Source organism: Muntiacus reevesi, chromosome 3, assembly GCF_963930625.1.
Source record: "Muntiacus reevesi chromosome 3, mMunRee1.1, whole genome shotgun sequence".
In the NCBI taxonomy this organism is placed as follows: domain Eukaryota; kingdom Metazoa; phylum Chordata; class Mammalia; order Artiodactyla; family Cervidae; genus Muntiacus; species Muntiacus reevesi.
In genome coordinates, this window is record NC_089251.1 from 145,970,161 (window position 1) to 145,994,354 (window position 24,194).

General features: G+C 41.6%; 1 protein-coding gene across 3 annotated transcripts; it reads right to left on the reverse strand.

Moving 5' to 3' along the window:
* Nucleotides 1-243: 243 nt before the first annotated feature.
* Nucleotides 244-23,756, reverse strand: CASP8 (caspase 8). 3 transcript variants are annotated; one of them, XM_065930830.1, is made up of 11 exons: nucleotides 23,410-23,754; nucleotides 21,542-21,584; nucleotides 20,873-20,935; nucleotides 11,278-11,615; nucleotides 8,808-8,913; nucleotides 7,811-7,949; nucleotides 7,654-7,704; nucleotides 7,004-7,089; nucleotides 5,321-5,462; nucleotides 2,687-3,188; nucleotides 244-1,299 (listed from the first exon to the last, which is right to left on the reverse strand). In XM_065930830.1, exons 4-11 carry the CDS (start codon nucleotides 11,580-11,582, stop codon nucleotides 1,164-1,166), a joined length of 1,467 nt encoding a protein of 488 aa, XP_065786902.1. In that variant the 5' UTR covers nucleotides 11,583-11,615; nucleotides 20,873-20,935; nucleotides 21,542-21,584; nucleotides 23,410-23,754; the 3' UTR covers nucleotides 244-1,163. The 3 variants fall into 3 exon arrangements, with proteins under 3 accessions (XP_065786902.1, XP_065786903.1, XP_065786904.1); XM_065930831.1 differs by lacking the exon at nucleotides 21,542-21,584; XM_065930832.1 differs by lacking the exons at nucleotides 20,873-20,935; nucleotides 21,542-21,584 and having other exon boundaries at nucleotides 23,410-23,756.
* Nucleotides 23,757-24,194: the final 438 nt, after the last annotated feature.

Consider the following 24,194-nt stretch of genomic DNA (forward strand, 5'->3'; position numbering starts at 1 on the left):
GAAGCATGGTGTAAATGTGGTCAGATACTCTGATCTTCAGAAGAAAGTATTCTGGGTTTTATGTGACAGCTTCTAATTTTTAAATATGGAGAAGTGGGGTTTTTTTGTACCAGAAATGTTTAAAAAATACAACTATGTGAACTGATATTGGAAGCCTCAAGGAAAACGTATCTATGATCCAAACATTTTCTACCTGTAAGACTAGATTCCATTGGCAAAAAAACAAAAACAATCTCCAAAGAATAGTATGATAAAATTACATTTTATTCTGCTAAAAATATTTATTACACTACTAATTATTAATTACTAAAGATTTAAACTGAGTTGAACATATAAAGAAAGAGCAAACGTGTAAAAGGCATACTGCATTGTTAGCATAAAAGCAAATCATGTTCAGCACTACAGAAGCATGAATATAAAAGCTAAAAAGGGAGTTTGGAAAGATTCTAAAAAAAACAAAATTATTTGGTATTTTAAAAATCTTTAATATATGAATTTTTTAATTTTTTATTTAAAAGAATCTTGCAAATTAGTATAAAGGATAGCTTGGGAAAAGACCTACTGGAAGTACAAAACAAGTTAATATTGTTTCTCTTAAAAGTAGGTTGGATGCTGCATTTATGAATAATTTTTTTTAAAAAAGAAAATAATCTCTAAGCTTTTGAAACTGAAGTCTAAAGAGTGGTGGTTTTCACCGCTGAAAATTAGGGTCTGCTCATGGCTAAGGAGAGGAGGGTCACATGTTTCCAGGATAGCTTATCAAACTCATCAGCAGTAATCAGGCTGGATGTGGGAACTTTATACCTTGAACCTCAATAGTCGAGGGGGATTTTTCGCTGGGTCAGATCACAAAAGTCTCCCTCCATGATCTTTGACATTTCTTTTAAATGTACTGTGTTTTTTGTATCTATTTTAGTTCATTTTTAAACCTTTTCATCAAATTAAAAACACAATGGAAATCAAGCCCACAGCTATGACTGTCTAGTTACTGTCTACAAGCCAGAAATGTAGGCTTGAATTAGCATAAAAATTATATTGTCTTGACTCCCATGCTCTCCCAGCTATTTGAAAATAAAAAGAAGAAGAAATAGAATAAAGTAGCAATGTTTTCACTATTTTTCAGTTGCATAACTATTGTCTAGTTATACAACTAGACAACAGCATCAATTAAGAGGAAAGAAGAGTTTTTTTCGCAGTGTGAAAGTAGGTTGTGGCATCTGTTTGCCCATATTTCTCTTGTCATCCTTATTGCTTACTTCGAAGTTCACCTTGGTTAGGATGGTGAGAATGTCTTCACCCCTGAAAAATGTAACAGAACATTGTGACCATCTATGGGAGGAAATCACGATCATCTACTCTAGTTAGTGATAATTATTTCCCTCAAAACATCAGGCACTTGAATTCATAAGGTGTTAAACCAAAGCCTACCACAGCTTTCTAGGTAAAGAAGTTCTAAGAGCTTCATAACTTATGTTTGGTTTACTCGGGATCTTATGACCATCAGAAACCTCAGTGTCAACACTGGATTTGGTTTCTTTCCCTCCTGACCTTTGTACCTCACTCTACTCCAAGTACTATGTCACTTACCCACTAATCTCCTCAAGGCCCCTCAACATCCTCTGCCTCAAACTGGCATTGCCTCTGTGGATTCATTGATGGCCCCATCAAACTTGAAGCAAGTGGAAATAGAATGTCTCCTGCAGCAACTCCACCCCTTTCTCACCACCACCTCTTATCACATTAGTTGGGCAACCTGTTTATTCACCTCTGTAGCTAGCCCTCTGGAACCTTGCAGGTTCATTCACTAAGTTACAAAATGAAAATGTAGCCTGGATGTTATGGTTCTCTCTCAGTCCTTTCTCTGCCATGGACAATTCTTGCTTTTCACACAGTTAAAACATAATGAGACACAAAACTAGAAGCAACTTGCAGAGGAGTTCTTGCTATTTATTTGCTGGTTGTATGTACATTAAGTGAACTAAGCCATACAAAACTATCACTTAACTAATGGAAACATAAGATAATAAATGAGGAAAAGATATTTTCCCACATTTTGTGAGCTTCAAAGCAGTCAACTTATTGGGAATACAAAAGGTTTCTACACTTTGGCTCTTAACTCCCACAAGAGGGTTTGAGGTTGGTGAACTATTACAGAAGTCTTCCCTAGTGGCTCAGATGGTTTAAAAAAAAAAAAAAATCCACCTGCAATGCAGGAGACCTGGGTTCGCTCCCAAGTTGGGAAGATACCCTGGAGAAGGATATGGCAACCCACTCCAGTATTCTTGCCTGGGAAACTGCACTGACAGAAGAGCCTGGTGGGCTACAGTCTATGGGGTCATAAAGAGTCAGACACAACTGAGCAACTAACACTTTCACTTTTGACAGAGTAAGAGAATGTTAAACATTGAAATTTCAAACTTGTTGAGTGGGTTCAGTCAGGTTTCTGCCTAAAAACAGACCTGTACTATACGATTTTGCCATCTCTCCAGCTCTAAGATATACTGATTGCCTTTTGAAGTGCTAAATAAAAGAAAATCCTCAGTAAGCATCTCAGATTTTTCCACCTGTGAACTAAAGATCTTAACACTTGCTGCCTCTTTCACTCTGCAACTGACCTGAGAATCAGCTATGTGATCCACAACTAGACATTTGGAGATGAATGTAGGATTGAATAAGCAAAAATTACCTAGGACATCTTTTTCTCAGGTTCTGGCAAAGCGATTGGATATACCAGGTCCCCTCCCTGATGCTTCGGTAGGAGACACATTTGTTCACAGTGGCCATCCCCAGCAGAAAGTCAGCCTCATTTGGGATATATCTCCTCCGAGGTGCTGAATCCACTTCTAAACAGACTTCCATCTGTTCTGAGTCGGTCTCAACAGCTATACCTCTCTGGTAGTCATCCCCTTGACAAGCCTGAATAAAAAAGATTTTGGGTTTGCCAACAAGGGAAGGGCATTTTAAGCCAGTGAAGTAAGAGGTCAGCTCATAGATGGGGGCTTCTTGCCCATCGGTGCCATAGACGATGCCCTGGTTTCCATGGGAGAGGATGCAGCAGATGAAGCAGTCTCTGTTTTTGTGGTCCTTCTTCTGGTAGAATTCCAGAATCTTATGGATTTCCTTTGCTGTTTGGTCTTTGTAGTGCACTATCTCAAAATGAAGTTCCCTAAAGGTCTTGTCCAAAGCCTCTGGAAAATGAAACAAGAAAAATCATATTGGACCTCCCTGGTGGTCCAGTGGTTAAGAATCTGCCTGCCACTGCAGGGGGTATGGGTTAGATCCTGGTCCAGGAAGGTTCCACATTCCTTGGAGCAACTAAGCCCAGGGCATGGCAACAACTGAAGCCTGCATACTTTAGTAACCTTGCTCTGCAAGAAGAGGAACCGCCACAACGATAAGCCTACACACCACAGAGTAGCCCCCACTCACTGCAGCTAGAGAAAGTCCACACACAGAAATGAAGACCCAATGCAGCCAAAAATAAATAAATTCATTGAAAACAAAAGAAAGAAAAGTCAATAGTATACTGCAGTAATTCCTAGACCACAACCTAGAACTAGAGAGAACACTGATCAGATAAGAATTTGAACCAGAGTTTGAGAACAAGACCCACTATATTAGTGGCTGGATTCCATAGGCTTCTAATATTTACTGCCACTAGCTGCAAACATTTCCCAGTTCTGAGGCAAATGAGAAAGGAGAGACTGCTATTGCCTTTTCTCAACTAGTCTACAAGATTGGTAAGCTCTTTTTAAGGTTTACTACTGAACCAGTCTAAAAACTAACTGTACTACTGACATAACCAGAAAGAAAGCAAAACAAATTTTTAATACAAAATCCATACTTATTTTATCCTGTATCCTCTCAGAGCTGTTTATCAAAATACAAGATATGAATGTTTAAAAAGTCAAATAGAACTAAAAGACTTATTACAAAAAAGTTACCCCTTCTCTACTCTTTCCTACTACCCAGTTATATTCTGTCCAGCCACCTCTGTGAAGGCAACCACTTTCAACTTTTAACTATTTTGGGTGGGGTGGGGTGGGGGTGGTGTTAGCCTCCATTTTGTAATGAATTTGGGTACATTTCTATTTATTTATTTATAAATTTTAGACTTTTGTATTGAGTTTCTATTGTGGATGATGAGTACTTGGTGTTCTTAAACATTTATAACATTTAGTTGAAGCAGTAGAAATCTATATATTACCAGTACTATGTAAATATAATATTCTTTAATATGCTTCCTTTCTTATTAAAATAAACCAAGATATATGATGATAAATGATGTAGCCAGTGAACTTAAGCTCTATGACTGTTTAAAAACCTTAGAATAGACTTGCTTGAATAAACAAATGTTAACAGAAAACATTCCTGTTGACTAAAATCAACCTATCTTAATTTTCTAAGTGCTACTCTACTTAAAAAAAATAAGTCATTACCTGATGTTATGACTCATAAACACCATTTTCAAAAATTCTTTCATCAAGTTGAAATTCTTAATATCACTATGGATTGGGCTGGATTATTTCTCTTATTGCTTTTAGTTGTCATCATATCTACATTCACATGATGCAAATTACTTTTCATTCAACCTGTAAGATCTCAATCTTAGCCGGAAAAGACTGAGCCAAAGAATTTCTGGTTAGTTTAACATTTGAAAATGCTATTTATGTTAAGAACTCAATTTCTGCTGCACTCAGAGCCCAACTTCCGTAAATGGTCCATACCAAAGCAATGTTTTCACCCAACACCTAAGACACTCTCCAGAAGCTCTATGGATTTAGTTGAATTATAAATGAAGTTTAGGGACTTCCCTGGTGGTCCAGTGGATGACAGTCAACCTGCCAATGCAGGTTTGTTCCCTGGTCCAGGAACTAGGATCCCACATGCCACTGGGCAACTAACCTCATGAGCCACAACTACTGAGCCCACGCTCTAGAGTCCTCAAGCCACAACAAGAGAAGCCACCACAACAAGAAGCCCACTAGCTACAACCAGAGAAAGCCTGCATGCAGCAACAAAGACCTAGTGTAGCCAAAAATAAACAAAAACAAAGCTTATTGTTGCTGACAGCCTTCTCGTAAGATTTAACATTTTATCTTTATAAATATATTGCTTTGATTTTAAAAATTAATTAAAAAAAAAAACAAAAGCAGAAAACTAGCAAATATATAAGAATGTTCTTCATGTCCACAGGGAAATATGGTTATATCCACCTTTTTGAAACAGGTGGCCCTGTTGATACAGTTTTTGTTCTCCCTTTTCAACAAAAACATAGGTATTAGAAATATTTCATTTGTTTTTTTCTGTTCCACTGTACCTGCGTCGAAGTGTGTTCCACTCCTATTCTTTAGTTTCTGAAGTTCGGGCACCTTCCTCCGTGCTATGCTAAAATCATAATTGTTAATGATCAAACAGTACCCCCGAGGTTTGCTTGTCATTCGGTAAGCTGTGTCGGATGTCTGGAAAACAAAAATCCAACCCAGGAGCTGACTCTCTGGGTCAGTTCTGGTTAGGCATCACCCAAGCCCACCTGGGATGCAAATGCACTTTCCATGCCCCACCCCAACTTGGCACCGCTCCGCTAAGGATCTAGTCTCCATTCATTCCCCGGACAAAGGATCCCCAGACTTCTTCCACACAGTTTGGCGTGTAAAGTCAGTGTCCCAATATTTGGGTCTCCTGAGCACTGGTACTTATATTAATAGTGTTGTCGTCATATTGTACTAGTATTATTTATTCTCATCTCTGCTCAAGGCACAGAGCATCTGTGGCAGGGACTAGCATTTATTATTCATTTGAGAGAGCTCAGTCAGGAGTTGCTGGACTGAGGACTACAGTCGTGCTGTCTTTGGGCGGCCCTTTGTGGCCTTGTGATTCCCTTGGCTCTCTGATCATCTCATCCATGCTCTGGGCCAACAGCTGAGGACCTATCCGTCACACGATGCAGCATGGTCCCAGGATTTTTAAAGCTGATGGCTTAACTTGGCTCTGAGGACCACAGCGACTGGAGGAGACAGATGGGTTATGTTGTGGGCTACAATATCCAGGTTCTAGTACTTGATAGTGACTCTGTGACCTCCTGATTTCCCCAGGGCTGTTTTAGTGCTGAGATATTGGGAAATCCATGCAGCTCCTCAAGGTAGAAGAGAGGGCCCCAGACTAGGGGGCCAAATTCCTGGCTCAATAACCTCAAAACTTGGGGCAAGTTATTGAATCTCTCTTGCCCTTGGTGTCAATAGCTGATGGATGGGGATGACGTCAGCAGAGTGCTTTACTGTTTACAAAGTGCCACATGACTTTGGCTAAACCTTGATGCTCATACCAAGAGAGGTCTGATAATTTGCCCAGGAGCCCACTAATGAATGGTCTCTCCTAAGCTTAATTTCAAGTTTTTCTCACTAGACTTTTGGCTTATAGCAATTCCTCTGCTTCCCTGGGAAGAGTGAATGGGCTGATGAGTAAGAAGGGGATAAAGTGTTGAAGGTTACAGAAACAGAAGTGATACCAGGAAAGTCAATTCTTGGGCCTGCTCAATGGGAGGAGAACATAGAGATGACTAGATTGTGAACATTTGCTGCTTACGTCCAGTCACAAAGGAGAAACAGTTTTGAAATGCCAAGCTAAACGAAGACTTTATTTTTTCCAGTCCTGCTCATCTCTCCCCCCGCACAAAGCCCCCTCCCATTTAGACTGAGGCAGCTGCTACAGGGATCAAGTTAGAGGCTCCCTACTCCTCTGTCCTCCAACCCTTCCAACATCTTTGGTTTTAAAATAGACATGTAACACATGGGAAACCAAAGAGATCACCTTTACCAAATTCCAAAGTCACATTTTAAACTTGTGTTTTTGTGGAATTTTTCTATAGTTCTCAACACTTTTCATTAAGTTTCTGTCCCTTATTAGTTTATTTGGGTGGGGTGGGGAGGGGGGGGGAAGCTCAGGAAGACAATAACTAGAATCTGCAGCACAAAAGGGGAAAGTAATGGGAATTTCCTGGTACCTGCAACTCACTGTCCTGTTCTCCTGGAGAGTCTGACATGGCCAGCATCTCAGAGGAGCCCTCCTCTGGAAGCGGTTGTGACGTATCTGGAATGAAATGTGCCAGGGAAGATATTGGTTAGGAAAGAGGTGACAACATAAGGTCCCTTTTAAAATGTAAATTCACTGACTGCCTTGAACATAATATACTTGCAGTCCACAGAATAAGGGAAAATCTTACTACTGACTCACTCTGCCTGTATTTCAAACTTGCCAGCCTGAGGATACAGGGTCTCTGCCTTTTGACAACTCCTTTTACATCTTCCATGTGCAGAGAAGGTGACTAATGGTCACTGCTATTAGGAGAGCAGATCCATTAAGATGCAGATGTGGTAAAGATTGTAGAGAGGACACAATGAGCCTTGTAGTTTAGTCATTGTCCGACTCTTTACGACCCCATGGACTGTAGCCCACCAGTCCTCAGTTTATGGGATTTTCCAGGTAAGAATACTGGAGTGGGTTGCCATTTCCTTCTCCACGGGATCTTCCCAACCCAGACATTGAACCCACATCTCTTGCATCTCCTGCATTGGCAGGCAGCTTATTTAACACTAGAGCCACTGGGAAGTAAATTAACTAAATAGACCTTGAAAACATATCTGCAAGTATTACCATTTGAAAATTCATCTGGATCTCTTTCAAGGCTCATTCTTCTCTCTGAATCTTAAAAGAAACATACACATATTTGATTAGAAACAGTTGTGACATAGAAGCATCTGTCAATTTAAGACTACATTTTGCTGATTCACAGTTCTCAGGTTACTTATACCTTTTCTTAATTCTTCATAATCAATGATTTTCTTCAGCAGGCTCTTGTTGACCTGCTCACAGATTCTTTTCAGGGTGTCCAAGTTTTCTTCCCCTAGGATGGTCCTCTTCTCCATCTCCACGAAAATATCAAGCAAAGTCTAGAGGGAGGAGAAGTCAAGTTAGAAAACAGGATGGAGTTTTACTGACTTTTAGATTATTATTTTTTTTATTTTCACTTTCTCCAAACTAGACACCCACCTAGCTTCCCAAGCTGATCCTCCTAAGAGGACATCCTGGTCTTATAAAGCCAATCAATAAACTATCAGGGAGGGAATTCATGTTTTCTGGCCCAAAAAGACAGAAATAAGACAGAGAAGAAGTCACCTCAGATGTCACCCAGTCCCCAGGCCCAAACATCTATGAACACTTCTCTGTGAAGACAGTGAAGCAGCTCCGGTACATGGCTGAGATGCGGCAGCCCAATCTCCATGGCAACAGCCCTGGGAACTGCCTCACACCCTACATTACCTCTGGCACCCAATCACCTCCAGGCTGAGGGTCCTCAACAACACACACACACAGACAAACACACACACATACAGCATTACATCGCAGCACAGACACACATACGTATAGACACACCATACCACACACACACACACACACACACACACACACACACACACACACACGAGTTCCAGGTCCCAGGTTTTTCAGAGACTGCAGAAGTGGGGAAATGGTCTCAGGCCCACCACTGGCTCTCCTGGCTCTGCACTGACCTGGGCTCCCACAACCAGCCTTCTCTCTTTGTTCCTCACTCTGTCTAGTCCCTGATAATTAATGTGAGCAGCACCTTATATTATACAAAGGCATCATATCTACAGCACTCATTCCAGACAGCATTCTTCTCCCTTGGTTAAAAAGCGAGGATTCGGGTTGCTTTTACTGGCAAGAGCTCTCTTTAGCCTCAGAAGTCACCACCAGGGCTACACCTCAGGGGAGACGGCAGGTCTTACCATGTCATCATCCAGCTTACATTTGGCAATCTCCTGGCTCAAAAAAAACTTAAACTCCTTCAATTCCACTTTGTTCACATCTTCTGAAATCTGGAAAAGCAGGATCCTGCAGTGGGAAACAGAAACACTTTAACTTTCTTAAATTATTTCCCATCTGATATATGGAGTCACGTGGACTTGATCCTCTGGCCTCCCTTTAAAATAAAACCAGCTAATGACATGATTTATGAGTTGAGTGCTTGGAACGAGGCTGGTGTAGTGACACTGAAGACTCATGGCTCATGCTCAACTATCCCACTCTTAACGGAATTTAAATCCCCCAGGGGCTTCCCAGGCGATTTAGTGGTTAAGAATCCACCTGCTCATGCAAAGGACACAGGTTCAATCTCTGGTCCAGGAATGGACCAGATGCGGTCCCACATGCTGCAGGGTAACTAAGTCTGTGTGCCACAATTACTGAGCCCATAATGCTCAAGAGTTGCAACTACTGAAGTCCACAAGCCCCAGATCCAGCATACCATGATGAAGAGTAGCCTCTGCTCTCTGCAATGAGAGAAAGCCTGCATGCAGCAAAGAAGACCCAGCAGCGCAAAAATAACTAAATAAATAATTTTTTAAATTTAATTAAAATTTTTAAAAGTTCCCCAATTTTAACTTTCATTTAAAATTTTTAAAAGTTCCCCAATTTTAACTTTCAGTTAACATCAGTTGAGTGAATTGTGTTGTTCCCTTGTCCTTCACTATAAGATCAAGATCTTGCTGCACAGAAAAAAAAAAAAAAAGGCTTTGATTTTGGATATTATTCTTTTCAAAACACATCAGTTTAGTCAATGTTCTCCTAGCCACTCCCTTCAATAGGAAGGCCAAACGCCTCCTCCTGGAACACAGGCTTTTGTGAACTGAGCCTAATCTGCCTCTTCATCTTACCACTATCTCCCCTGAAAAGAGAGACTGAAAAGAGAGAATACGAGGTGAAGAGAGGCAGCGATTGGAGTGAGGCGTCTGAAAGAAGGACGCCAAGGAGTGCCTGCAACTCCCTGAAGCCAGGAGAGGAGCATTAGATTCTCCCTTAGAGCCTCCAAAAGGGAACCCGTCATGTTAACACCTCAATTTCAGGCCCATAGGCTCCAGAACAATTAGAAAAATAATTTCTCTACTGTGTTGAGCCTTTGGCAGGACAGACAGCCCAAGCCAGTGCCATTCTTCTGACAGCATCTGGAGTCATGGGGATTAAGCAGTCATTGGGTGTTGCAGACTGGCTTATGAAGTGAAATTGTGGAAGCTGTTTAACCTTTAGGATGATTGGTTATTACAGTGGGGGTTTCCATTGTATGGCCAGGGATAGATTAGAAATGATTATCTTAAGACTCCTCTGGTGGTACAGTGGGTAAGAACCCACCTGCGGGGGACGTAAGTTCTATCCCTGGTTGGGGAAGACTCCACTTGCTGTGGAGCAACTACGCATGCGCACTGAAGCAACCAGGGCTGAGTCCCGCAACAACTGAAGCCCATGCACCTAGAGCCTGCGCTCCACAACGAGAGAAGCGGCCACAATGAGAAGTCAGCGCGCTGCATCAAAGAGTAACCCCTACTCGCCACAACTAGAGAAAGTCCAGGTGCAGAACTGAAGACCCAGCACAACCATAAGTAAGTAAATAAATGAATCATTTTTTTGAAATTATTATCTTATGCTATTTAAAAAAACAATGATTGTGGGGGTCCAGCCTGGCCAAAACAGAATGACTGGCAGCACACATCTCACTGAAGAACTTGGTAACGCAAGCCTTAAAGTGTGTAATAAAAGCCTAAAATCCTGTGGAGAATTTCATAGACATCCACCGGTAGATGGGAATTCTACGGGTTCTCGAGTGGGAAGCTGCAATGCTTCATTTAAAAATAGGCAAGGTTAAGTGCACGGTATGAACATCAGCAAAGCAGAGGCATCAAGATAACAGACATGTAACAGAGAGGAGAGTTAGAATGCTTAAAGCATGGCTATTTGAATTTCAGTGGCTTCCCAGGTGGTGCTAGTGGTAAATGACCCGCCTGCCAATGCAGGAAACGTAAGAGATGCAGGTTCCATCCTTGCGTTGGGCAGATCCCCTGGAGGAGGAAATGACAACCCACTCCAGTATTCTTGCCTGGAGAATCCCCATGGACAGAGGAGCCTGGAGGGCTACAGTCCATAAGGTCACAAAGAGTCAGACACAACTGAAGCAATTAGCACATGTACCTACTGGTAATGTTTCATTCTGTAAAGAAAATTTTACTTTATTGGTTTTAGTATTTTTTTCCTCTGAATTCTACATAAAGTCTCTGCATTTCTTAACCTGGCCATGGTGAAACTTCTTACCAGAGCCTCCAAAGTCACTCCACACAGACAACCTACATACAACATCAGCCCTGCCCATAAAGATGTGTGTATTCAAACCCACCGCTCCCAGGTCCACACTGTGGAGGTTCTCCCCACCTGTAGGCAGAGATCTGGGCCCTGCCGGGTATGTGAAGCTCCCTCTTCATCTCCTCCTCGCTGGTGTCCAAGTAGTAACGCAGCAGATCCAGTCTATTCACTCGGAAAAGCAGCTCCTTCAAGAAGGACAGATTGCTTTCCTCCAACATTCTCCTTTCTTGGAGCCTCTGGAATAGCATCCAGGCATCGTTGATGGGTTCCTGCTTCCTATACGGGATGTGGTCCCGGCTTAGGAACTTGAGGGCAGCCAGGTCGTCACTGCCCAGCTCTTCCCCAATTTTATAGAGACATTGGGTGAGATCCATGCTTTTCAAGTGTTAGGAGAATGTAGTTGTTACCTAGGTTAAAATACAATGTTATTTTCAGATGAGGAAGAAGACTACCACTTACTGGTTTGTTCCTTCGTCAGTTGCTATTACATCTACTATATGCCAGACATTATGCTAAAGATACAGGGAGAAGAAAAACAAAATGAAAAAAAAAACCACAAACCAGCAGGTTCCCACTCGTCATCATTTGGAACATAACATTGTTTTGGAAAATAGATTTACAAACTAATCAGTGATCAGAGAGCTGTAACCAGGCCACAGGAGAAATACAGAACCTTAACTCAACCTGGGAGAAGGGCTTCCTGGAGAGAAGTCACCTTTGGGGAGAAGATGGTGAAGGATAATTCTTGAAGGAAATAATCTATGCAAAAGATGGAGGCAAGAATGTTCAAGTCAGTTCAGACAGGCATGGAGAACTCAAAAAGTAATCATGAAGAGTCTGAAAGAGGGAATGGTGAGACAAAGGGATGGAACTGTGGCCAGGAACCATTATAAAGGGCCCAGACCGTGAGTCAAGGGGATCAGGCTCTGTCCTGGAGGTAACGGGAAACTAGAAAGCATCTAAGTATGACAATGATGTCATCCAATTTGGTATCAACATTTAAAGTGTGGGGGACATGCATATATGTATAACTGAATCACACTGCTGTACATCTGACACTAACACAAAATTGTAAATCAACTAGACTCCAGAATAAAATAAAAATTATACTTAAAAAATAAAATGAAGTGTGGAGGACAGATTGGAAGGGTTGGAGGTGGGAAAAGTGATATGATCTGGCAGAAACAATGGTGGTGGGAGGACACAATGCCGTGTGTCCCTCAAGGGCCTCAGGACTGGCTCTCTCAGCTGGTCAAGAACCCAAGACTGGAACCAGAACCCAGGAGAACTTGGTCAGCCGTTCAACTCAAATGATGGGTTATTTTCACATGTTGCTATGGTATAGTCGATAAGTCGTGTCTAACTCTTTTTTGACCCCATGGACTGTAGCCTGTCAGGTTCCTCTGTTCATGGGATTTCCCAGACAAGAATACTGGAGTGGATTGCCATTTCCTTTTCCAGGGAATCTTTCTGACCAATGATCGAACCCATGTCTCCTGCATTGGCAGGTGGATTTGTTACCACTGAGACACCAGGAAAGCCCTATTTCCACATACTTACTGGTTTGGGTGGGCTTCCCTGGTGGATCAGATGGTAAAGAGTACACCTGCCATGCAGGAGACCTGGGTTTGACCCCTGGGTCAGGAAGATCCCCTGGAGAAGGGAACAGCTACCCACTCCAGTATTCTGGAGAATTCCATGGACAGAGGAGCCTCGCAGGCTACAGTCCATGGGGTCTCCTAGAGTCAGACACACCGAGTGACTAACACACACACTTGAGCAGGTAAGAAAAGGAGAGGGCAGTGTTTCAGGAGACCACAGACAGCCTTCACACAGTAGCCCCGAATCTGGAGTTCTCCGCCTTGAGCCCCTTGAGTCACCGTGGATTTCTCCTTCACCTTCCCTGCTCTGATAGGCCTATATTCTAGGCACCAGGAGCCCTTGGAGCAGGACTGGTGTCAGACACAGCATAGGAACAAGACTGGGACATAACTCCTCGAGGCGGGCCACATGGTCACTGTCAAAGCAGGAATCTCACCAGCAGCTGAGTGTCTAGGCAGTGAGGCTGTGGGGTCAGACAGAACTTAGACCAGAACCCAGGGTGGGCCTGGTCCAGGCCTGCGCAGTTCAGAGCCTCTTAGGGTGAGATTGTCCTCTGTAAGCTGAGATCAAAAGAACAATCTCTCCTGCAGTGTTGTGAGTGTGAAAGAAAGTGAAAGTGAGAGTCGCTCAGACATGGCTTTCTCTTTGTCACCCCATGGACTGGAGCCCTCCAGACTCCTCTGTCCAGGGGATTTCCCAGGCAAGAATACTGGAGTGGGTAGCCATTCCCTTCTCCAGGGGATCTTCCCAAACAAGGGATCAAACCCAAGTCTCCTGTACTGCAGGCAGCTTCTTTACCTTCTGAGCCACCAGGGAAGCCCCTCTGTGAGCATGTAACACCTTTAATGTTTGCAGAGTAACGAGCAACAGCTCATGAACAAAGGCATGTTCACCTAAAAGGAAGGAAGCACCTCAGCTGTAGGGCAGACGCCACTGGCCCCACAACAGGCGGTTACAAGTGTTCATGGAACCTGAACACTTCTCTTCCCCTCCAAATCTTCCTGCTTCCTCCCTGGAAACTTCAGTTGGAAGCAGCAGTTTTCAACCTCTTCATAGTTGAAGAACTTTTCCTCGAAGGCCTACTCAAATGCTCCCTGACCTCAGGGCTACTGTCTGGGAACCTTGAACTAGAAAACCTTTAACCTCAGCTCTAGCACTTGCTTGTTCCCGCAGACTCTATGCCCCTGGGCATTTTGCTTGACATCAGATAATCTTAACCTGTTTGGATCTCTTTCCTCCCTGAAACAAGGCTCCTGAATTTTTAAGCATTCACTGACATTCTTCGATGAAACCACGAATCCTGACTATCATTTGAGGGGTGATGGAGTGAACCAGGACCTGTGTATTTTGTACATCAGATGTTAAAATAGAAACATTAAGGTCAATTTTAGTATTTTTTTAAAGTGGCCCACAAAAAAAAATAACTTTTTTTAAAGTAGCCCAAAAGATTTTGAGGTTTTTTAGCTTTTCTTTTTAAAAACACCTCCAACCTCCCAATGCTGATTATAGAACAGTGGGGTTTTTTGAGGGGGAAGGGTAAAAATTGAAAATACAATAAATTATAACATGGTCACAATTGTCATTATCATACATCATACACATAAAGATACATTTATAGAAAAAACAAACATGTACACCTGGGTTTTTTTTTACCCACTTAAAAATTAGAATGAACATTTACCCTTACCATAAACATTCTTCTTTGGCATATTTTTAATATTTCTTGAATTCCAGCATGTGAAAATAAAATTGATTTTAAGCAATTTTCTGTTTCTTTACTGTTAAAATAATATGGCATTGAGGGACTTTTCCCCTCAATATCCTGGGCATGTCTCTGATTATTTCCTTTTTTAGAATTGGAATCATGGCAAAATTTTTTTCACCCTTTTGGTCTAGAGCTGGCATTACTATTTAGACAAAGTGTTTTCTTGATTAGGGAACTGTAGGGACAGTGTCTTGGGAAGATGCATTTTGTTTTGTATTGGATTCACAAAGACTGCAGAGCCTAGATCATTCACTGCAAAAGCAATCAATTATCATAAAAATATTTTGATATCTTATATATTTGGCCAGCACCTAAAAAACTTATGTTCAAAGTTCAACAAACAAAGCTACTGGACATTCCAGGGAACAGACTAGTGATGTAACTCCATGGCTGATTCATGTCAATGTATGACAAAACCCACTGCAATGTTGTGAAGTAATTAGCCTCCAACTAATAAAAGTAAATGAAAAAAAAAAAAAAATCACACTCTGTAGGAACACACATGTGCTCTCCAGGGTTTGTACATATCACAACAGCATGATATGTAAGCTTGAACAACTAGAAACATCCCCAAAGTCCTCCAATGAAAGAGTGGCTAAATCAACTACATATAGTCATACACAGAAAGCTGTGCAGCACTTGAGAAGATGTCCTCCACCTTCTGAAAGTAAAATGCATAGACATTCAAGATGTGTTATGTCAGTGAAGATAGTAAGTTGCAACATAACCAAGAATCATAGGGCTACTTTTCAGAAACACTCAAACAATACAATTAGATTTTCAATGATCATAGACATACTTATAAAAGCAGAAAAAAAAAAAGATACAGAAATTCTGGAAAATGACATACCATACTCATAAAGTGCCTAGTTTTTGTCTTCACGGATCTTTGAAGAGAATACGTTGGTTGAGAGGAGAGGAACTAGAGGTCTGGGGGTGGCGGAGGCCCGGGGGTGGACAGGAAGACACTTGCTTTACATTCTACATCCTTTGCACGGTGTGAACCTTTGCCATTTGCGTGTACTACTTATGCTAAACGTACATGAACTTAAATTAAAAGCTCTATATAAAGTCCTATTTTTATTCCAGTATATGAATCTGGAAAGGATCTGAACTGGGTCAGCTCTGCTTAGTACCATTAAGCCCAGTGTCCTTAGATCTTTTAACCAGTTCTAACCATTGCTAAAGTATCATTTTACAGAATAAAATCAACCAAAGAATCAAATGAAAGCAGAATCTCCTTTTTTTTCCCTTTGCAGTTATTTTCTGATATTATAACAATTATTTTCTGATATGATTTTCTGACTATGATAACAATGGTTTTTGTATTCACTTTAGAAAATACAGGAAAGATAAAAAGAGAATAAAAATCACCTATAATTCTATCATCCAAAGTTAAAAGCCCTAATCAAAACATTCCAGACATAAATTGTACCAATGTTTTCAGTCTCCCAAGGCAATAGAAATAAAAACAAAAATTAACAAATGGGACCTAATCAAGCTTACAAACTTTTGTACAGCAAAGGAAGCCCAAACAAAATGAAAAGACAATCTACAGAATAGGAGAAAATATTTACCAATGATATAACTGACAAGGGCTTAATTTCCAAAATATACAAACAGTTCATACAGCTCAACAACAACAAGAAAAAACCCAACTATAAAATGGGCAGAAGACCCAGAGAGACATTTCTCCAAAGGAGAAATATAAATGGCCAATAGGCACATGAAAAGATGCTCAACATTGTTAATTATTAGAGAAAATGCAAATCAAAACCACAATGAGGTACCCCTTTCACCAGCCAGAACAGCCATCACTAAAAACTCTATAAACAACAAATGCTGGAGAGGATGTAGAGAAAAGAGAACCTTCCTACACTGTTGGTGAGAATGTAAGTTGCTGCTGCTGCTAAGTTGCTTCAGTCGTGACCGACTCTGCGCGACCCCATAGACGGCAGCCCACCAGGCTCTGCCATCCATAGGATTTTCCAGGCAAGAACACTGGAGTGGGTTGCCATTTCCTTCTCCAATGCATGAAAGTGAAAAGTGAAAGTGACGTCACTCAGTCGTGTCTGATTCTTTGCAGCCCCGTGGACTGCAGCCTACCAAGCTCTTCCATCCATGGGATTTTCCAGTCAAGAGTACTGGAGTGGGGTGCCATTGCCTTCTCCGAATTTAAGTTGGTCCAGTCACTATGGAAAATAGTACGGAAGTTCCTCAGGAAACTAAGAGAATTACTATATAATGTAGCAATCCCACTCCTGGGCATATATCCAGACAAAAACCTCTAATCCGAAAGGATACATTCACTCCTACCAGCACTAATCACAATAGCCTACACATGGAAGCAACCTAAGTGTCCATCAACAGATGAATGAACAAAGAAGACCTGGTATATATATACACAATGAAATATCACTCAGCCACAAAAAATAATAAAATAATATAATTTGCAGCAATCAGACATTGTCATACTGAGTGAAGTAAATCAGAAAGAGAATGATGAATACGATATGATATCACTTATCTATGGACTCTAAAATAGGACAAATGAAACCTATCTATGAAATAGACTTGTGGTTGCCAAGGGAGAGGGGGTAGGGGCAGGGATGACGTGGGAGGGTGTGGTTAATAGATACAAGCTCCTATAAATGCAATGGATAAACAAGGCCCGGCTAACAGCACTGAGAACTATATTCAGTATCCTATGATAAACCATAACAGAAAAGAATACTGAAAACAATAATGTATATGTACATGTGTGTGGCTTGGGGGGGGGCACGTGCACATGTGCGTGTGACTGACTCATTTGGCTGTGCAGCAGAAATTAACACAGTATTGAAAATCAACTATTTCAATTAAAAAAAAAAAACTTAGAAAACAAAAGATAGGACTTCCCTGGCGGTTCAGTAGATAAGAATCTGGCTGCCAGTGCAGAGGACGCAGGTTCCATCCCTGGTCCAGGAAGACTCCACATGCCGCAGAGCAACTGAACCTGGGCACCACCACTACTGGCCCGCGTACCTACAGCCCATGCCCTGCAACAGCAGCGAGAAGCCAGGACGCTGCAGCTAGAGAGCAGCCCCCACCCGCCACAACTAGAGAAAGTCCAAGGCAGCGGTGAAGACCCAGCAGACCAAATGTAAACAAATAAATAATTAAAAAAAAAAACAAAGATAACTACCTAATAATATTTTACTGTCTTTCCCACCAAATATTTTATATACTGTTTATGTATTTTCCCTCCTATTTGAACACACTGTATTTCTGAAGTGTAAGTGTATTTTTCCACGGATAATATTATAAGTACGACTTGATGTCTTTTTTTTCTACAACATGGATTTGAAAATCTGTAAGTTATTTAATCATACAAATGGGCAATAATTTATCTAACCAGTCTCTGATGACATTTTTTGTTGTTGTTCAGTTGCTTAGTCGTGTCCGGTTCTTTGCGACCCCATGGACTGCAGCATGCCAGGCTTCCCTGTCCTTCATATCTCCTGGAACTTGCTCAAATTCATGTCCATGAGTCAGTGATGACATTTAGGATGATCTTACAATGCAAATCTTCAATGCAACTCTGATTATTTTAATAGAATAATTTCTTAGAAATAGCATTATTGAGATGAAAGACATAAAGCTTTTTAAGGCTTTTGTTACATGTTCAATAGCATTTTCTGACACATAAAAAAATTCCAATCCAAAGCCAGAATGACATGAGTTTGAATATAACATGATTGGCTCCTGTCCTCTATAACCAGGTCATTTCATTTTCTTTGCAATAACCTGGCAGTGCTATCTAAGTGATTTTTACATCACATTAAAATGGACACTTAGGAAAAAAAAAAAGGACACTTAGTAGGGAAAGTACTGGCGAGGCTTCTTTCCTGACCCAGGTTTTCCAAAACACATTGTGGTGTAATATTGTCTTTGTTTAGGTCACCCGTCTCTCTGCTCGTAGTACCTGGGAAGCACTGTTACCTGCTCTAGATTTTATACTGTTAACCACGGGCCACCTCTAGACTCTGGCTCTATAGGAAGAGGAACTAAAAGGCACTTCCTTTTTTATGGGACCTGGATTTACTGCACGAGCTCATAAGCCAGAAACTTTATTAGAGTAATATTTTAAAAAGAATATTCATTGCTCTATTTTTCTCATCCTAAAGTAGTAAAAGTAACACTTGCTCCTTAGAGAACTTTTAAAGAAAAAAACCACTTGGAAAAATTTAGAAGTAATTTTGGGGTCACATTTGTGGGTTCGTTTCCAATTTTATTCACATATATGCATATATAATGTATTATATGCATATACATATGTAGAATATATCAATTTGAATATATTGATTTATATTGCATGCAAGATAGAGGAGAGGGGTGGGAATGGAAAGGCCTTCAGAAGATTTCTTTTGCTTTCAATTATACAATATCAAAGTAATAAGCCCACATACATGTATTTGTATTATATGATATGTAACTATATCTATTATTTTTATAATGTGTGCCGCAAAGTATTTTTATATAGCCAAACATTTGTATAATGATATATAAATGTTTATAACTTATAACCATAGAAACATAAAAATATTTTTCTTGTCTAATTTACTGTAATCCTCTCTAGTAATAAGCCCACATACATGTATTTGTATTATATGATATGTAACTATATCTATTATTTTTATAATGTGTGCCGCAAAGTATTTTTATATAGCCAAACATTTGTATAATGATATATAAATGTTTATAACTTATAACCATATAAACATAAAAATATTTTTCTTGTCTAATTTACTGTAATCCTCTCTAGAAATTGCTATTATCATCTTCACTTTATTACCATGAAAAATCAGTTCAGAAATAAACTAGTAAGAGGTATCAGGCCCAGATTTCAGGATATCAAGAGACTCAGTGACAGACCCTGCAAAGATTTAGGTTTTATTCTAATTGCAGTTGGAAGCCAGTGCAGAAATTTAATAAAGACACATAATCAAAATATTTTTAAAGATTTCAAATTACTTAAAATTTTAAAAGACTGAGTGAAAGTCACTCAGTCATGTCCAACTCTTTGTGACCCCATGGACTATACAGTCTTTGGAATTCTTAAAGAAACCCCCAAAAGAAACAACAAACAAAAATTCTTAACAAATCCACTAAAGCAGAGAGAAGGTCAGAACCTTACAACCAAGTTGGTATGTGCTGGAGCCTGGATTTAAGCCTCAGCACCTCGTCCCAGAGTCCCAAATTAGCACTGCCTGTTATACCACAATTAAATTACAAATAAACCTCATCTAATCACAAACAATCCTTCTAATGACCTTCTAGCAGCATCTTAGCTCTCTCACAGTCTTATGGAAAACTACCTCAAAGCTGGAGAAAATAAACCCAAAATTTGCATTCCTCTTCTGAGACAAAAATCTGTGTCTCATTCAAAGCTCAAGAGTACTGGAAAGTTAGTCTCAGGTCCGAAAGCCCTAGGTAATAGGATGGCCATTCCCTCCAGTCCGGGAGGATCACTCCAAATTGGGGTTCCCATTCCAAATTGGGGTTCCCCCAGAACTCGCCAGAGATCCACACAAGCACTGTTCACTGCAGGGCCCCAGCCAGCGCTATCACGCAGCCAAGGAAAGGTATCCACATTCCAACCAAATTTAGAACCTACCAAACTGAACAAATGTATAACTTCACCTGTAAATGCTTAATCTCACATTTCCAAACCAATGTTGGAATGAAATTCATAATTCCACCTATAAATGCTTAACTCCACAAGTACAGATTATCAATCTGTTGCCATTATATTATTCCCTGTTCTTTATCCTTTTAATCCCCACACCCCCACCCCACAAAGATAAATAAATAAATAATTGAGTACTTAGCCCGGTGTGTGTGTTTCTGTGTGTGTCTGTCTAGGTGTGTGTGTGTTTATGGTGGTGGTCTGTGGGTCGGCAGGCCGGTAGCTACAGCAGCAGAATCAGTTGAGATTTGAATTTTGGTTTCTGTTCTTTGATAAGTCTGGCTGGCATAAGGGTGAGGCTTCTGTAAAGATGAGTATACCTGAAGTATTCCCCCTCTAAAACCCAGGAATGCATCATCTACCGAAGCTGGAGGGGCACGGACATCTGGGATCTCTGAACCCTCACCATGGCCTTCAGAGGCACGGCTAACTCTCAGAGTTTCTCCATCTACACTCAAATACAAGGATTACCCACCCTATGGGCCCCGAGCCTGCCAGATCCCATTCTCAGTAGCCTAGAGAGTTCTAGAACCAAAGGCCTTCCTCTCCAAAGTCCCATCAGATCTTACCAGAGGCGGATCCTGGAACCTTCACAGCAGCAGCCACTTCACGGGCCTCTTCTCCCAGTACATCTAAGACAGGAATTAGAATCAAATGAAGAACCAAGAGCGTAGCTCACTTACTTCCTGTTTTCAAAACTCCTGAGTCACTCATAGGCTGAGTGAGGCAGGCCAGCCTCCGGGCGGCAACCCCGTCTCCATCTCCAAGAAGGAGCCCGTGGAATAAATAGGAGGTAGGTGCTGGGTGGGGACCCTGGACATCTGAGACTTGCCTCTGACCATGTGACTTTGGGCGGGTCATTTTCTCTACCACATTCCAAAAGGAAAAAATTTGAACTTAATGATACTTAAGAACACTTTCAAAAAAAAAAAGAACCCTTTCTTTTCCTTTTCAGAAATATACAGATTTTTATGGGTTCATTAAGACTTCAGGGGTTTCCTACAGTAATACTCATCGAGCACTCCTGTGCGGTCTTGAGCTCTGCAAACTATGGGGCCCTCACTATGGTTCAGAGTGTCTACTGACCCCCACAGAAACTCTCATGGTTTCCCCCATCTACATTCACATACAAGATCACCTCCATGACCCCAAGATCACCAGATCTCACCCTCAGCAGTCTAGGTCTAGAAAACTCTAGAATCATAGTGTTTCCTCCCAAAAGGCCCAGCCAAACTCACCAAAGAAAAATAAAATCCCAGGGCCCTCACCATGGACTGGGACCTGGAGATAAAACAGAGAACAAAACTCACTTTAGCCCTGCCTTTTGACTCTCATCAGTTGTTTTCTGATGATTAAAGTAGAGAAAGAAAAAACAAAAAACCTCTCTTCTTTGAAGCTACCTGTTCTCTTTCCCCAAATGGAGTATTAGCTTTTAGAGGGCAGTGTTCACAGCCAAGAGGACTAACGAGATAGCTGAAAATGCCCCTCCGCCTGCAGAGAGCTAGGTAAGGGTGCTGTGTTCCCTTCGTGCCCTTAACTTCCCTTGACTCTGCCCTGAGAACTCCGAGTGAGAAGGCAGCCACAGAATGAAAACCTGTTAGTGGCTAAATCCTAGCCCAGGAAGTGCCCCCTTGCCCTTTTCTTGCGGCCTCCTGAATATCCACCCAATATCTGTCCTGCTGTTTTATGGCGGGTTCCTGTCCTAGGCTGTGACCTTCACAAAGGCGGAGACCACATCTTTCCTGTCCATGTTCCCAGGTTGTACCACAGGAGTAGAAATACCTCGAATATACAAAGGTCTCCTGCAAATCAACAAGGAAAAGAAACCCTGAAGAAAGACAATGGATCTGATTACAGAATTCCTTGACAGAGATACTCAGATGGCCAAAGTGTGCAAATGATACTCAAACTCATGACTAAACTGGGAAATACAAAGTAGGTATGAGCTACCTACTTTGTACCTGTGAGAATGGCAAAGGTTTGCAAGCTGGATCCAGCTAAGTTCTTGGTGGGCCAATTCTTCTACAGTCCTTATATAAGTTGTAGAGACTGTCAGTCATGGAATATTAAGCAGGGGTTACAAAGCGGGACCAGACAAAACACACAGAACTTAAAGTACAGAGTGCTTACTTGCAAAAAAAAAATAAAAAGTCAAAAACAGAACAAGTAAAATACAATATGAATAATACTAATATGTAACATGTAATAATAATTGCTAACACTTACTGGGTACAGAGCAACACCAGTCACTAAGTGGCTAAAGCTGTTACTATCAAGTAAATCCTCACAGCGACCTGGTGAGGGAGTGTTAATCCCACTAATGATGAGGAAACAGAGGTACAGAGAAATTACTTTCTTGCTCTGGTCACACAGTTTAAGACATAGTGTACACACACAAAGCAATGGTACATTTCACAAAGATACAGAACAATTAAGGATATGTATCATAAAATGTAGAGAGTTGTCTTTGGGAGCCAGACTTCCCAGGTGGCTTAGTGGGAAAGAATCCAAATGTCAACTCAGGAGACGCAGGTTCGATCCCTGGATTGGTAAGATCCCCTGGAGTTGGGAGTGGCAACCCATTTCAATATGCTTGCCTGGAAAATCCCATGGACAGAGGAGCCCGGTGGGTACAGTTTCTAGGGTTGCAAAGAGTCGGACATGACTGAGCGACTAGCAAACACGCACAGTTTGGGAGTCAGCGAGGAGGGTAGGAGACAGGTTGGGAGTGGGGAGATCCAAGAAAATGGGTAAAGCAAGGCAGGGTGGTGGTGGGGCCTGTGGGTCCCCAAGACCAAGGGCTTATAGGGTATCAGGACCTGATTGAGTGATCAGCTCAACCCTTTGCCCCAGGACAAGTGATAAAGAAAATAAACAGAAGAAGGTAAATAAAGTCTTGTGGAAATCTAAAGTAAACCAGCAGGAGACAGGCAGCGGAGGAACTGGAGAGTCCTCAGATTAAAGAGAAGCAAAGCCAGGGGCTGTGGTTCAGAAAGGAACCCACTCAGAACCTGGCACCCTGGCAGGACTCGGAGGTAACATCCCCCGGGAAGTCCTCGAGTGAGAAAGGCGGCATCCAGAAGCCAGCTGGGCACCAGGAACTCACCTACTCCTCACGGTCCTGGCAGCATCCCAGCCACCAGACTCCCAACGACAAGACCCCGCACTGCCTAGCTTCACACGTCGTCGAGTTACTGAGGCCGGTTCTTATAACCCAGCTGGAGAAAAAGCCCTGGAAATGAGGCAAGCGGGAGGGGGAGACTGGAGGTGGGGTTGGAAACGCCTCCAGGAAGAAGTTTACTTTTACTTTCGATGCCTCCCCCAGGCTTGTCTGCCTGTCCCTTGAAGACTCGCTTCCTGGTTCTCTCCTCTCTGCGTTCAGAATTTGTTACCAAATTCTGCAGGGCTTTAAAAAATCTTGAGATAAAAGAAAGAGAACCTGTGAAACCATTGCCTTCCGGCAGAAGGGCAAACTCTGGTCTTCAGGAAGAGAGAAAGAAAATTCCTGAACAGAGAGAACTAGCAAATAAACTTGATTTTGAAAGCTGGAAAACCGAGGTGGCTCACTTGAACAGAAAATATTTCCTATTTAAAGGAACCGATGCCCAATTTCCCTACATTCAGGGGTGACCACAGACAATGTGTCAACATGCAAAGTAAAAACCAGGAAGCTGGACGTGTTTTTTAAAAAGCATTTTTACTCACTACATTTAGTGTTTATCAGCTCTCTAATTTTTAAAGACAGATTTGAGACTGCCTGTGGCCAGTAAAATATCATTCTCCCTTGAAAGGGGTCTGCGGAGAAAAATGCTTCCTCTGTTCTGTGGCCTGAATCTTAGCACTGCAGTCGTGGACAAACTTCCCGGATCATCTGGCAAGAGCTCCTCCTGG